We start from the raw sequence: 15219 nt of genomic DNA on the forward strand, positions 1-15219 counted from the left end.
GCTGTACCAAACCTTGCAGCTGTGCAGTGGTGGTGACTTTGATGGGGATGGCCAGTTTGGGTGCTCTGCAGAAATCTCTGTTAGTATGGGATGCTGCAGTTCGAGCCCCAGGTGTTGGTATCAGGCAGGGGGAGGGTTTGGGTCTTGCTCAAGTGCTACAGAGATTTGTTGAGGGGTGAAGCGGCTTTCAGGTCTCTGACCCTGTCCCTTTCTCTGCTCTTTCAGTGGCTCAGAAGGTGGTGGCTCTGAGGAAGAAGCAGCAGCTCTCCATTGGTCCCTGCAAGTCCCTGCCCAACTCACCCAGCCATTCGTCTGTCTCCGCAGCCTCCATCCCTTCTGTTCACATCAACCAGGTGGGAAACGGGAACAGGGGAAGGCAGGAACCCCACGTCTCCTCCCCACCCCTCCTTCACTGCACTGCACAGACCGTTCAGCCTCGCTGTGCACTCACACCTCAGCCCTGAAGTAGCTGTTGGGAGGGCAGAGCAGCTGTCACACTGGAGCATCAGCCGTAGCCCAGAACAGCTCGTTGCTGACGTTGGTGTCTGGCTGCAGTACGAGCCATTGCGTGTGCTGTATGTCTGCAGAGGTTGTGTGGTGCTCCTGGAGCAGCTGCTGCACAGCTGTGAGCGGCGTGCAGGGAGCTCCTGGCAGAACAGGGGTCTGTGATGCAGCCAGGAGTGCACCTGGTCCTGCTGCCCTGGCAGCAGGGGGCTGCTGGCCTGTGTGCAAACAGGTGGGCTCCTTCAGAGCATCTCCGGAGTGCCAGGGGTAGTGCAGAGGAGAAGGGAGCGCTCTGGGAGCTCAGGAGAGCATGGTGCTGTTCCTCAGGCACAGCATCAGCCTGGCAGGAACTGCCATGGTGTCTGTGCTGGGTGATGGAGCTTCTCCCAAGAGGGGCAGGTCAGAGAGCAGAGCAGGCTGGCACAGCGGGGGGGAGGGAGGGGAGGTGCAGGAGGCCCTTGGCAGCCTGCTTGCTGCAGTGGGGCTTTGCTACAATTCCTAATGCACGTGCAAGTGCACATGCTGCTTCTGGTGAAGGTGAGAAATGGCTCTGCTGCTCCTCAGGTGCTCAGGCCAATGGAGCAAGCTCCAAAGCAGCTGTTACTGTAGAATCATAGACTGGCCTGGGTTCCAAAGGCCCATAATAATCATCCAGTTCCAACCCCCTGCTATGTGCAGGTTACCAACCAGCAGACCTGGCTGCCCAAAGCCACATCCAGCCTGGCCTTGAATGCCTGCAGGGATGGGGCATCCACAAATGGATGTTACGTTGAAATCACTGGGCCTGTAGCAAGGACTTCACTAAATCTGTTTGTCTGATCCATTGCTGTCAGACTGGGGAGCAGCAAAGGCTGCAGCTGGGTCCTCTGAGTGCTGGGAGATGACACAGATGGAGCAGTGTGAACCCCTCAGCTGCCTTGTTGGTGAGCAACACGTGGGATGGTTTTTGAGGAGAGTGGCTAAGCACTCAGAGGAGCGTGTGAAACTGAAAAGAGGGTGAGATTGATCTTACATCAGGGATCTTAAATACCCATATAAGCGTTTTGCCTGACCATAGGTTTTTGATGCTGGACTGTGAGCTGCTCTGTACGGATTTCTGCAGCTCCCTGGTGCTCCAGGTCGGGCTCCTGCCCATTCACATGAGTTCTGTGTGCAGGTGAATATGCTGAGCCCCACTGGCAGCAGAGCTGCTGCTGAGCCACGCAGCCTTCTGAGCAGAGCTTGTGTCCAGCTGCTTGCAGTGGCAGCAGTGAGCACAGCTGCTTGCAAACATACACGGCCATGCTGTGTCCTGCAGTGTGCCTGGTGACCCAGACTGCCTGAGAAGGCTGACAGGAGGCCTTCAGGTTAAATGCAGATGTGAGTGCACCCAGTAATGAGAGGATTGTCTTAGCAAATTGAGGACAGTGAATTGCTGCTGGAGATGGGAGGCAGTCTGTGTGGAAAGGGTGGAGGGCAGCAGAGGCCGTGTTCCCCAGGGAGGAGCTGTTTCGCACTGTGTTCGATGTCCCAGAGTATGGAAAAAGCACACTAACAAACTAATAAAGGCACTGCTGTGCCTGTCAGCATGTCTCTGTGGTGGACAGAAGCATTCCTACGTGGGGTCCCACTCGTGTGAGCCTGCATTCGGGCTGAGCAGAAGGAGGCCTATGGGAGGGAAGGGACCTTCGTACAGGAGGATGCCAAGCTCTTGGCTTGTTCAGCTTTGAAAAGTGAGGGCCAAAATGGACCAAACCCAACCTCTGAAGTGCACAAATGTGAAAGAAAGCCACTTTTTATGAAAAGGAGCTAGCACAGAAGGGGTGGATCTGAGAGTGGCCATGGGAAGGCAAAGTTTGGGCATCAGAGGAGGTTTCTAATGGCGTGGCATGAGCTGTGTTCAAGGTTCTTGCTCAGAAACCTCCTTGCTTTCCTTTCCTCCCTGCAGAGCGCCTTTCAGCCCGGTGTGCAGACGACCTCTGTGTAGAGGTGGATGTTGGCTCCTGGGCCCGGAGGCAGAACCTTTTCTCTCAGTTCCCTGCTGTGCTCCTGTGGCTTTGCCGGAGGGACCTGGGTAGATCTGGTGGCAACCAGAGCCGTTACAGGGAAGTAATGCAGCATGAGCTAACAGGGAATGGCAGCTCGCTGTGAGGCCTTTCTGAACGAGAAGTAGTTCCTGATGTCTGGATTGCAGCAGTGAGAGAGGCCGTGTCCTTCCGGAGCTTCTGCCCTCTGTCTTCCCTCTCCCATCCCTGCTCTGTGCCTGTCCAAAGCTTTGTCTGTCCCTGTACTCGACCAGCCTGGGGGCCACAGTGAGGATCAAGGCTCATTTCTGTTCCCTGGGTCTTCTGTGGCTCCACCACAGCCCCTGGGTTCCCAAGGACCTGCTGCAGCACTCTGTGCCGTGGTGCTTGCAGATTTCCATTGCAAGAAGTACTTCTCCCTGAAATAGGAGCTGGTGAGTGATTGCAGAATGCCTTGCATTGTTTTCACATTCTCAGTGGGGCTTGGAGTTCTGGAACTCCTTCCCAGTGTCCCCAGAACAAACCCAGCTGCCTTTGAGAAACCAAACTGTGTTGATTGCAGATGTTCTGTCACTGACCCGGGCAGAGCAGCCCCTGTTGGTGCGTGCAGCACACTGCCTGTGCAGGAGGGAACGTGCCAGGGCTGAGCAGCGAGCAGCTGCTGCGGCACAGCAGTTCCTGCAGAGGGGTGCAGAGAGCCCAGAGCCGCTGCTGTGCAGTGCATGCAGTGCACTGTGCTGGTGGTGCTGCATGGGGGGCACGGTGTCCTGCAGGAGCTGCTGTCCCTGTCTGGTGGAGGAGCTCTGGGAGAGGTGGAGCTCTGCTCCATCAGCACGGGTGGATGAGGGAGTGATGGCAGCACCGCTTTGTCTTCTCCCATTTCAGGGTAGAAGCTCTCTCTGGGTTTATGGCCTTTGCTGACCCTTGGGAGCAGATACCAAAGCAGGGACAAGGAGCCCCAGGAATGATTCGGGATTTAGCTTAGAGACAGGATGACAAGAAGCCAGACAGTGAATTCTGAGCTTTGTTTTGTCTTGTCTTTGTTTTGGCTTCGTACTGCAGCCAGGTATGGCCTGCACTGCCCCTCTTTGTGCCTGGGAATGTCCTGCTCGGTGCCCAGTGCTGTGTGGGCAGGGGCAGCTCTGTCTCCTGGACATGGGACCAGCATCCCTACAGAGGGCTGCTTAGGGCAGGCAGGAGCTGAGCACAGCCCGCTGCGTGTGCTGGTCCTGGGACCAGCTGCTCTGGAAGATGCTGAAAGCCAAACTGAGCCTGTAGGAAATGGATGCTGCCTGTACCCAACGGCCCGGCCAGCTGTCACACCAGTCCGTTGCAGTTACTGGTATCAGTGGACCCAGTGTTCTCAGCATTGTGTCAGAGGATCTCTCCACCTGGTGCCACGCGCTGGCTGTTCTCTGCACCCACAGAGTTGTGCCCCTGGGCAGCGGTGCTGCAGGAGGGGTTTGGTGTCCTTGCAGAGGGATGATTCGATTTACGATGCAGTTCCTGAACCAGGCCCTGGTTTCATTTTGCCTTTGGAGCTTTGGAGTTTTTCCTTTAACTCCTCAGAGGTGCGCAGTGCCGCAGGGCGTGCTGCTTCCATCAGGGCAGAAAGGGGCCAGCTGTGCTCAGCATTTCCAGGTACACCTCCTGGAGCACAGTGTGCCCATCAGGGCCATGGCAGCAGCATCTCTCCCCTGCCCTGGCCCCTGAGAAGCTTCTGCACCCGCTGTCAGGCTGCTCAGGTCGCCCTGCAGCCCCAGGGGTGCTGTGTGCTGCTCCTGCCCCTGCAGCGAGGCGAGCAGGTCTGATGGGTTTGGGATCCTGGCTTGGCCTCTGCTCCCACCTGCCCCATCCTGTTCCCTGCCTGCAGGGTGCGGGCGTTCCATGGGCCGGTGGGTGCTTGCAGTGCTCGGAGCTGCTGCACCTGATTCTCACTGCTTCTACATCTGCTGCATCTTTCTGCAGGGGCTGCGAGGTGCCCTCAGGGGTACCCTTAGCTGTGGGATGAGTCACCACTGCTTGGGATGGAGTTTGTCCTTCTGCCAGCAGCAGCCAGGAGAAGGGGCACAGCCCAAGCTCTGCAGCACTCAGACCCTGTGCTTTGTGTCCCTCTGTGCTCTGTGTCCCTGGGTGCTGCTGATGGGCCTGGCCCTGCTGCTCACCCTGCTGGGTCAGCACACCCGTCCGTCACAGCCCGGCCACAGTGCGCGATGCTTTGCTGAGATACAGAAGTGCTTGGGCCGTGGTTAATGAGAGCAGGCAGGAATGAAAACGTGAAGTTTGCAAGTGAAATGAAAGGCAACCTGCAGTTCACCTGTGCTTGGTAGTGAGAGCCTCCCGTGCCTGCTGCAGCATGTCCCAGCAGAGCTTGGCAGTGCATGTTCCAGCAGTGCGAGCTGCAGGCGGTGCACAGCCCTATGTGAGCAGTGCAGGCAGCAGCTGTGTGTGTCCCTGTGGTGCCAGCATCCCATCAGGCTCGTGATGCCCTGCACCGTGCTGTCATCATCTGTGCATTCCCATCCCCTGCCCCGTTCCGTGCAGATGCTGAGGCAGTGGCTGCTGTTTGTTTGCACTCTTCCACTCGGAGCCCTTCCCAGACCTCGCTCCTTGTTCCTGCCCTTGCTTCCGTGTGACAGTTCCTGCCTGGGAACTTTGAATGATCCCTTTCCTGCTCGAGCACCCATGGTGCTGTCGGTGTCCATTGCAGTTCAGGACATCCACCCATTGCATGCTAATGGGTAAGATCTCTGCATGTGTTTTGCCCAGACTTCAGCTTCTGCCTTGTGTTTACATGTCAGTAGAGACCAGGGGTGCTTGTCTGGGTCGATGGAGCAGCTCCAGGAGCAGGACGTGGGGGGTCCCCTTGTCAGGTTCTCCCACAGCTGAGGTTTGTGTGGGGTCCTGGATCTCTCCTGCAGCCCTGGAGCTCCGTTCCCACAGACCCAATGGTGGTGGCTGCTGCCTCTCGGGGCTGCAGCATCCTGCACTTGGCCCAGCACCAGGCATGCTCGGGGCTGAAGGAGGGTTTTCTGGCTAGGCAAGGAATGAAAGCAATGTTACAGGAGCTTATAAAGTACAGAACACAATTTGGTAAGATTTTTTTTTTGTAAGATTTTTTCCTAGGAGCTTTGTTGTCCATCATCCCACATAAATAGGATCTATCACAGCTGTCTGGGGGTTGGACTCAATGATCTCTGGATGTCCCTTCCAACCGCTACAATTCTGTGATTCTGTGATTCTGTTAGGGCAGGAGCTCAAACTCTGCAGTCCCTTCTGTGTGAAGTCCTTCCCTCAGTCATAGCTTCATGGATGCGTTAACAAGGAGCAGCAGATTCTCTGGGCCCCAGTAGCCCTTTTTGTGTGTGCCTGTTCTTCAGCCCTGCCTTGGCAGAGCCTGTATGTTTGGCATGCTGTACTCCTGGGGAGGTGTTAGCAGACAGGGTTCCCCCTGTCTTGTATTTGGGGTAGCAAAAGCTCTCCTGTCTCCAGGCAGGTGCTCCAAGCTCCTGCTCCAGCACAGGACACGCGTGAGGCAGCAGGGCTCCTGGGCCTCATCTCTTGCTGCAAAAGGCTCTGGGCTCCATCTGCAGGCAGTGGGCACTGTGCTGCCAGCTGGGCTTTCTCCATGTACTGCATGAACATGGCTGGCAGCACCCGCAGCAGGGTGATGGGAAGGCCAGGGCCAGACCTGCAGGGTGCACGTCCTCTTGGCGTGCAGCTCAGCCCAGAAGGGAGCAATGAGGCTGGGCTCCTCGCAGCTCCATGCTAGGAGCCTTGGAGAGTGGATGGCTCAGCTGGTGTCACTGAGTCCTTCCCCTGCTTATCATCGTTGGCTTCAGAATGTTACTGTTCCTCCAGGGGGAAAACAAAAGCAGAGAAAGGCAGCAGCTCCCCATGCCCCCCCCGGTGCCAGATGCAGTGCTTGGGGCGCAGCGTCCCTGTGTGCTGCAGCCCCGTGGGTGGAAGGCACCGCGCAGTGTCCTTGTGCCCGCCAGCCTCGTGCTGAGCATCACCATCTCATTCTGCCCTAGGCCACCAACGGCGGAGGAGCCTTCAGCGACTACTCCTCCTCGGTGCCCTCCACCCCCAGCATCAGCCAGCGGGAGCTGCGGATCGAGACCATCGCTGCCTCCAACACACCCACCCCCATCCGCAAGCAGTCCAAGCGGCGCTCCAACATCTTCACGGTACGCAGCCCCGGGGCTGGAGGAGCTTTGGGAGCGTTGCGGAGCCGGGAGAGGGGCAGGCAGCCCCTGTCTGTGCCAGGCTGCAGGGAACCTGGCTGTGCTGGCCAGGGAGGGGCAGGGAGAGGGGCGATGCTTCTGCACGAGTAGGAGGCACAACAGAGAGCACTGGTCCTGGTGTGTGCGCAGGTGTGCGTCAGCAAGCCGCTTCTTGCACATCAGGAGTGTGCCCAGGGCATGTTGTGCTGTGTGCAGGGAGCAGAGCTCCCTGCCCATTGCTGGGCAGAGCTGCACCCTGTGTGCACAGCACCGGTGAGCTCTGCTCCTCCTTGGAGCTGTGTCCCCAGAGCGTGGCGCAAAGCCTCCGGTGCCCCCGGCAGTGCCAGCTGTGCTGTGCCAGCACGTGGCTCTGGACCCCTGGCTCTGCTACCCGAGCTTTGCGGCTGTGTGACAGCCGCAGTGCTGTGGGGTCTGCTGGGGGCTGGGGAGAGCAGCAGAGAATGGAGGCGGCAGGGAGCCGGCAGAGCTGCGGGACCTGGGCAGCGCGGGGCCTTGGTGCAGGGATTGGCTGCTGGCTGGCTGAATGCAGCCCGCCTCCAGTGCGCTCGCACCGTGCACGCACCGTGCACGCGGTCCTGCTCACACTTGCCCTGCTGTCAGCAGCCCCTGAGTGTCCCTGTGCTGTCAGTGCAGCGGTGCTCCCGGTCCCCATGCCCAGCTCAGGTCCCTGCGTTCCTCTCCCCTGGTGCCCGGTACGTGTGCCAGGCTCAGGCCCTCCTCCCATCTACATGTGCTTCCCAGCCTCCATTGCTCCGTACTCCGTGTCTGCTGTCTGTGGAACTGCCCGCCACCAACCATTGTCCGTGTTGCACTGTGTTACTGTGTGAACAGCTGCCACTGCTCTGGTCCCCGATCACACCGACTCAGCATTCCACGCCCCATCCCTCTCCTGCACTATTGGCATCCCAGATTCCCAATCCTCATGCTGGGAGCACATCCCCCTCCTCCTGCCGGGATGTCCCGGCAGCTCCCACTCTGGGGTCCCCGGTGCTCTGTGCGCTGCCCACCCGTGCCTCCAGTTCCATGCCCCTTGATCTGTGCACGTGCTCCTGGCCCCCGCAGCACACACGCTGTCTCTCTGTCCCCACCCTGCCCTGCAGCCCAGGGCAGTGGCTCCCCGGCTCCGCACACATGGCTGCGTCCTCACTGCTGTCCCCTCCGTGTGCCCACACCTCCCTGGCAGTGCCTGGAGGTCTCCTGTTGTTGGTGATCACGCTTTTGTTGCCCCTCAGTGCTGATGGACTCCCCGCTCCCGCCGTTCTCGCTCATGCTTGCTGCTGTGCACCGTGCGCCCATGCACTGCCACCCATCCTCTGCTCACCGCGGGTTTGGACTCGCCGTCAGCTCATGCTCACGCTCTCGCTCCTCGGAGCGTGTCGGTGCCACGCTCAGCTCAGAGCCTGAGTGCCACGCTCACTCGGTGCAGATGCGCTCATGGGGAGGCGGAGGGCTCACCGTGGGGTCACGCTTCTTTGCTGTGGATGTCACCACCCTCCTGCAGCTCTTGCTCACTTGCTCATTCTGGGCTCCAGCTTGCTCTCACTGCGCCACTCACCTGTGCTCATCCTGGGCTCACTGCTTGCTCTGTGCTGGCGCACACATGGCTCACATTGAAGTCTTCACCCCGTGTGGTTGTGGCAGCAGCAGCAGCAGCTCCTGACACTCCTCCCGCAGTGGGGCAGGGCAGGCGGGCAGGGATGGCTCTTTCTGCCACTAGTTTCCCTGCGGGCAGCGTAGCGCAGCTGCAGCCGTCCCCGTGCCCCCCATGCCGGGTCCCCCAGCCAGGCACGGTCTCTTTGCGCCCCGCACTGCTCCGATCCGGCCCGAGCTGTGCCTGGCTCCTGCCTCCTCCTCCTCCTGCTCTCCTCCTGTCCTGTCCTCTCCTCCTCTTTGCTCTGGGCCCTGCCATTGCAGGGGAGGGCTGCGTGGGGGGCCGCTGGCTGGAGGCAGTGCCCGCCCGTCCCCTCTGCCGCCCGCCGCCCGCTCCGGCTGCGCCCACCCGGCATCTCGTGTCCGTGTTCTGAGTATAACTTGCCAAACTCTTTATTCTTTCAATATTTGCAGATATGTGCCACTGTTTCCAACTTTTCATCAACAAAAAGGCCTTTCCAACTCCTTCCAAATTAGAAGATCCAGGTGGTTACACGGCACCTCTGTACCAATTCTCTCACTTTTCATTGCCTCTCCAGGGCCGGATAAGGGATGGGCACTGGGATTGATCTAAGATTAGAGGCTCGCCCGCCCTCCAGCCAGCATGGGTCCCCCCTCGGAGACACGCAGGAGCCTTTTAAATCCCCCCATGTAAAGTCTAGGAGGCGCCGCGACGGCCTGCGCTGCACTTTGCCGGGACATTGCTGGGCCTGCCGGATGCTGGCGGCACCCGTGGGGCTGCCGGGCGACGACCCCATGGGACGGGACGGGACAGGACGACGTGTGGCGCCGGGACGGCGATGGCAGCGAGTGCGGCTGGACGGGCCCAGGGACGCTTCGCTGCTGCTTGGAGCTCTGCGGGCGCCGCCGGCCCCCGGCTCCCTCCTCCCCGCCGCACCTCCTGCATGGACTCCTGCTCCTCTCCTCGCAGCACGGCGGCCATCTGTGGCTCTTTAGTTTCTTCTCTTTCGATCTCTTTGTTCTGCTCTGGGCCCCGGGCCGGCGGCTGGGGGTCCCGGCCGGGGGGCTGCCGTCCCCCTCTGATCCAAAGCACACGGGCGCTCCCGACGGGTGTGGGACGCTGCAGCGGCGCCGCGCTGCCCTCTCATTGTCGTGGTTCTGAATGTATTGGTCGTGCTCCATGCCGTGTATGACGTGGTATTGCCCTCTGTCCTAAGCACTTTGAATGAGTTCCGCTCCACAGACTGTACACTTCATATTGTATTTATTGGGGTTTGCTCTGCCCGGCGGGCGCCGCGCTCGGCCCCGGCCGTGGGATCGGTATTTACTGTCCATGCTCTTTTGTAAGGGCTGGTGTCCGCCCGGTGACCGTGCTACTTTGTATGGTGCAAGTGTGCTCCCGGAATAAACCTGTTGGATTGGTAGAGGTGTGAGTTCCTTTCACCGCTCGGCTCTCCCGCTGCCATCCATGCTCACCGCATCCCACGCATCTGTCTGTGCCGTGTCCGTGTGCCGGGGGCAGGCGGCCCCGTCTGTAGGACAGCGCTGCGGGGCCGAGGGGCCGGGGGGGCCGGGAGCGCGGGGCTCTGTCCTGCGTGGGGCGGCGGGGCCGCGTCCCTCCCATCCCACCCTAACGACCTCCATCTCTTCTCTTCCAGTCTCGGAAGGGCGCGGACGCGGAGCGGGACAAGAAGGTGCCGGAGTGCAAAGCAGACAGCATCGGCAGCGGGAGGGCCATCCCCATGAAGCAGGTGCGATCCTCCCTGCGCCAATCCCTCCTGTCCCCCCCTCTGCATCCCCCTGCACTCAGCCTCAGTGCTGCACTCAGTGCTGGATCCTCAGAGCCAGAAACACACTGAGGCTCTGGAGCGTGTCCGGAGAGGGGCTGTGGGGTCGGCAGCGCCGTGCTGTGGGAGCGGTTGGGGATTGGGATGGGTCGGTCCGGAGCAGAGGAGGCTCAGGGAGACCTCGCTGCTCTGTAAATCCTGAGAGGATGGAGTGTGGTTGGGTCGGCCTCTGCTCCAGCTAACGGCAGTAGGGCGAGGGGGGGTGGTCTCATGTTGTGCCTGGGATGGGGTCAGGTTGAGTAATGGGAACAATTTCGTGCCCAAAGAGCAGCTGGGTACCGGCACGCCTTCATTGGGGTGTCCAGAGCCATGGAGACGTGGCACTTTGGGACGTGGTCAGTGTGCACAGTGTGGGTTGAGCTTGGGGATCTCAGGGGTCTTCTCCAGCCTTAGTGCCTCTGTGATGCCATGAGGGCAGCTCCCGGGAAGGGGCCTTGGGTGCAGACAGGGCGCAAGGATTCCTGTCAGGAAACTGAGCACGGGGACAGGGCTGCAGCAGGAGCGGTTCCAGCAGAGGGCATCTGTGCCCCACACCTGCCACAGCCCTGCACGGCCCTGCACTGTGCTCTGGCTCCGTGCATCCTCTGCCCTAAGCAGCACCGAGGGCTCTGAGGACTGGGAGCAGCAAGAAGTTGCTGATGACACCAGGCTGTGGGGTGCAGTCAGAGCATCAGAGGGACGGGATGCCATCCAGACAGACCTGTAGAAACTTGATCAGCTGGCCCAGGTGAACCTCATGAGGTTCAACAAATGCAAATACAAAATCTTGCACCTGGGTTGAGGCAGCCCTCGCTACCAATACAAGCTGGGGACGAAGGGATTGAGCACAGCCCTGCTGAAAAAGACCTGGGGGTACTGGTGGATGGGAAGCTGGACATGAGCAGCAATGCATCCTCAGCCCCAAAAGCCAACTGTATCCTGGGCTGCATCAAAGGAAGCGTGGCCAGCAGGTCCAGGGAGGTGATCCTGCCCCTCTGCTCTGCACTGTGAGGCCTCAGCTGGAGCACTGCGTCCAGATGTGGAGTCCTCAGTACGGGAGAGACATGGACACAAAAAGGTCCACCCCAGGATCCAGCTGTGGTGTCCTTGTGCATTGCAGAGGGGTTGGAGTAGATGGCCTTTAAAGGTCCCTTCCAACTCTAAGGATTCTGTGATTATCTGAAGTGGCCGCACCGTGCTGTGCCGTGCTGTGCCGTGCTGTGCCATGTGCTGTTTGGCCCAAGGGGAACTCGAGGCACTGGGAGCTGACCCAAAGCATTGGGTATCTGTGTGCATGTCAGCCTGACAGCAGCAGTGCTGGGGTGAGAGAGCAAGTGGTCTTTGGGTGATGTTGGCAGCAGGGTTTTCTTGCACTGATGCATGCACACCCTTGCAGCCCCTGGCTGTGCCCATGATGAGCTGTGTGCATGGGGAAGGCATGCATCCATGGGGGAACCTGCTGGGTATGGGACCCTCAGGGGACCAGAGGATTGGTTTTAAGTTAAATAGAAGAGATTTGAGTGAGATTCAAGGAGGAAATTCTTTACCCAGGCTCTCTCACTGCTGCCCAGAGCTGTGGGTGCCCCATTCCTGCAGTGCTGAAGGCCATGGATGGGGCTGTGGGAGGTGTTGCTAAGGCTTGGGGGAGGCTTTGGGGTCTCTTCCAACCCAAACCATGCTGGGATTCCCCAACCCAGCACTGTCAGTGTGCTGCTGCAGGAGTTCCCCAGATGGCTGCACTGCAGTGAAGCACTGTGTGGTGGCACTGCTCTGGGTTTGCCCAGGGCAGCTCAGTGCTGGAGATGGCAGCAGTGCAGGGGCAGAGCCATGTCTGGGGGCAGTGGGGGCAGAGCCGTGGGGATGCCGTACTTGCAGCATGGCACAGTTTGCACAGCTCCAGCACAGGCATGTCAGTGTCAGCTATGTGCAGGTCACAGCCCTCCTCTTGGGAGGTGCAGATCCTGTTCTTATTCTCCTGGCTGCAGTGGTGGTCACGGTGCTCGTTAACATTTCTTCCACTGCTTCCTTGGCTGGGGGCCTCTCAGAGCAGGGTGCTTCCCCTGCCTGCTCCCATATCTGTGTGTTGCTGGGCAGTGCTCAGGCTGCTGGAGCAGCAGTGCTTCAGAGCAGTTGTGGGGTTGCTGGGGAGCAGTGCTCTCCCAGCCAGGTGGTCTCAGGGCACAGGGCTCCATTGGGCTGCCTTCATGGGCTCCATTTTGCTGCAGCACTGTACTGGAGCTGCCAGCCCTGGGGCAGAGCAGAGTGCTGCAGGGAACAGCCCCGCTCCTGAGATGGTGTGCCAGTCAGAATTGCAGCTCTCCTGCTTGCCTGAACCACACGGTCCTTCCACAGCATCTCAGGAGGGTGCAGAGCTTTGTTCCTGATGGAGAACACAGGCCAGCAACCTGCACCCTGTGGAATGAGGGTGGGGTGACTGTGCAGGGATATTGGGGTGCTGCAGGTCTCTGCTGTACTGCCAGCCCCCACCAGGCAGCCCTCCATGAAGGTACCACCAATGGGACGGGAGAGGGGCTCCCAAAGCACTGCTCTGTGTGGCAGAGCCTGGGGACAGACGGCGATGGCTGCGCTCTGATCAGGAGCTGTGCTGTGGGTGGGTGCCCTGTGGGCTGCTTCCCAATAGCTGGGGCCTTGCCACTGTGAGTGCAGCTCTGCAGGGAGGGCTCAGCACTGCAGCTGCGGTGCTGGAGCTGTGAGCAGCCGTGCTGTGCTCTCGGGGCTTTGGTTTGCACACAGATCCTGGGCCAGTGGCTGGAGGACTGCAGGGCGAGAGGCCCAGGCGGGTGCGTGGGGTGGGTGGAGGCTTTTCTGGACAGCGGAGGGCTCCAGGAGCATGTGCTGCAGTGCCTGTCCCCACTGTGCAGCAGAACTGAGCGCACCCCAGCTGAGCTGCTCCATCTCCTGCCCCTCTCACCCCCACACAGCACAGAGCAGCACAGCGGGACGGAGGCCGTGCGCTCTGAGCTCCCCCTCTGCTGCAGTTGCTGCTCCTGTGCTCAGCTGATGCTGTGCCTGGAGCTTCACGAGGTCCTGGAGGACTGAAAGTGCTTCCTTGCGGCTGAACGCCCGTCTCAGAGAAGTGGGTTAATGAGGGACGGTGCTCCCCCAGCTGTGTGTTACCAGGGGTTCCTAATTGTGCACACATTGTTTCTGGGAGCACTGCAGCCCGGCGGTCCCGGTCCGGCCCGGCTCCGTTTGGGCCGCGCTGCAGCAGTGCCCAGGGCAGCAGCTCCTCCTCCTCGGGAGCTGGGATCATGCTGGGAGCTTAGATTACATTTAAATTGCCATTTGCATTTTCCAATCAATACGCGACTTTACAATTAAGTTTGGTGTTAAAATTCTTAGCAAAAAAGTGAGCGGAAGGGAGATTTGTGGAGCAAACGAGTCCTTTGGGGGCCATGGCTGCTCCCTGCTTCATTACACTGCATATTGCTACTGCTGCTTTTACGGAGCACCGCCACCATCCGAACCCAGCAGAGGCAGCACCGCACCGGCCGGCGGCGTGCGGGGAAGGGAGCAAGCGTGGGGATGGGAGCGGGTGGGCTCCCAGGTTCCTTTGCCCTGTGCACAGCCCTGTGCTCGGGGAGGAACTTTGCAGGAGTGAGCCCGATGGTGAGGAGCAGCACAGCCAGGGGGTGCACGAGGAGGGGATGCAGAGGGGATGCGCCTGCCTGCAGCCCCGCCATGGGCTGTGTGCCCCTGTGGCTCCCTGCCTCTCTTGGAGCACTGGAACAGGTTGCCCAAGGAGGCTGTGGATGCCCCATCCCTGCAGGCATTCAAGGCCAGGCTGGATGTGGCTCTGGGCAGCCTGGGCTGCTGGTTGGCGACCTGCACACAGCAGGGGGTTGGAACTGGGTGAGCACTGTGGGCCTTTGCAACCCAGGCCATTCTATGAGTCTGTGATTCTGTTGTGCATGGAGGGTTTCCTCCAGGAAAAAGCAGAGTTCCCCACGTGCTGCTGGGCCAAATCTCCACAATCTGCCATCACAAAGAAGTGGACTGCAGGTTGTGCAGCCCCGGTGCAGGCAGTGCAGCAGTGCCACCAGGACCTGCAGGGCTCCCAGCTGCTGTCCCTGCCTCTGATACAGCAGCAAAGGGCAGGCACAGCCAAGCACTGCCCCTGCATTCAGCTGCTTCCTGCAGTGTCTGTCCTGAAGGACCCCTTTGCCCTCATTTTATCAGGTGCTTACTCCCAGGTTTGGATTCTTGTGCCTTCTGGCTGGGTAAACTGGGCTGCCTGTGCTTGGTTCTCTGTGCTCTGGGTCTGTTTTGGCTTCTGTGTGTGAGGTTTCAGGTTTGCAGCTGAAGCGGCTGCAGAAAGCTCTGTGCTGCTCGGGGCTCAGCAGGGGCTGCAGTGGGGGGGCTCCATGGGTGTTGCACTGAGCTTGGGCTGTGGGCACCAGCAGAGCAGGGGGCACTGGGGGGCAGGGATGGCAGCACTGTGACAGGGCAGGTGGTTGGACCGGGTCCATGTATGGCCCGTGGGGGTCGTGGTGCCCATGGGGGTTGTGGTGCCCATGAGCCAGAGGCTCACCCAGTGACTGTGCCAAATGTATAACTTCTGTCAGCTCTAGAGCAGGTTTGCTTGAGAGAGAGCAAATAAATGCTCCCAAAAGAGGATCCACCATTTATCCAGGTTGGCTGTAAGACTGAGCCATCTTCACGTGTGAGGTTTTGTAAGGGAGAGGGCTGTCGTTGTCAGAGTGCGTTGTGCAGTGCAGCAGCGATGGGTTTGGGGTGAGGGTGGGGGGAGGTGGAGCCCTGGAGGTGCTCCTGGTGGGCTGCTGGGGTGCTCCCAGAACACAGACAGCACGGAGGGAACGTGTGGGCTGGAGGGAGCCGTGGCTGAACCACAGACATCACAGCATTTCAGCTCAGTGCGGGTCCTGTTACCTTCACGTTCTCTGTTCGTGCTTTCCTTGGGCTCATTAAGTAAAGAGCATGAGTCAAGTGCAGATGGGTCAGACCTCTGTACACATACTTACTCTGGATGCACATTTGCCGTTTATC

General features: G+C 59.8%; 1 protein-coding gene across 3 annotated transcripts in view; it reads left to right on the top strand.

Moving 5' to 3' along the window:
* The window catches only part of AGAP3 (ArfGAP with GTPase domain, ankyrin repeat and PH domain 3), a 79592-nt gene that overhangs the window by 30543 nt on the left and 33830 nt on the right, over positions 1-15219 (top strand). For 2 of the 3 annotated variants that reach the window (XM_031613823.2, XM_090143336.1), the window contains exons 7-9: positions 226-353; positions 6542-6697; positions 10024-10116. In XM_031613823.2, the coding sequence (XP_031469683.2) occupies positions 226-353; positions 6542-6697; positions 10024-10116 (377 nt within the window). Of the gene's footprint in view, positions 1-225; positions 354-6541; positions 6698-8818; positions 8957-10023; positions 10117-15219 lie in introns of those variants that run through there. The other variant, XM_031613827.2, reaches the window with a different exon arrangement.

The sequence above is a fragment of the Phasianus colchicus genome, chromosome 6 (assembly GCF_987193195.1).
Source record: "Phasianus colchicus chromosome 6, bPhaCol1.hap1.1, whole genome shotgun sequence".
NCBI lineage: Eukaryota > Metazoa > Chordata > Aves > Galliformes > Phasianidae > Phasianus > Phasianus colchicus.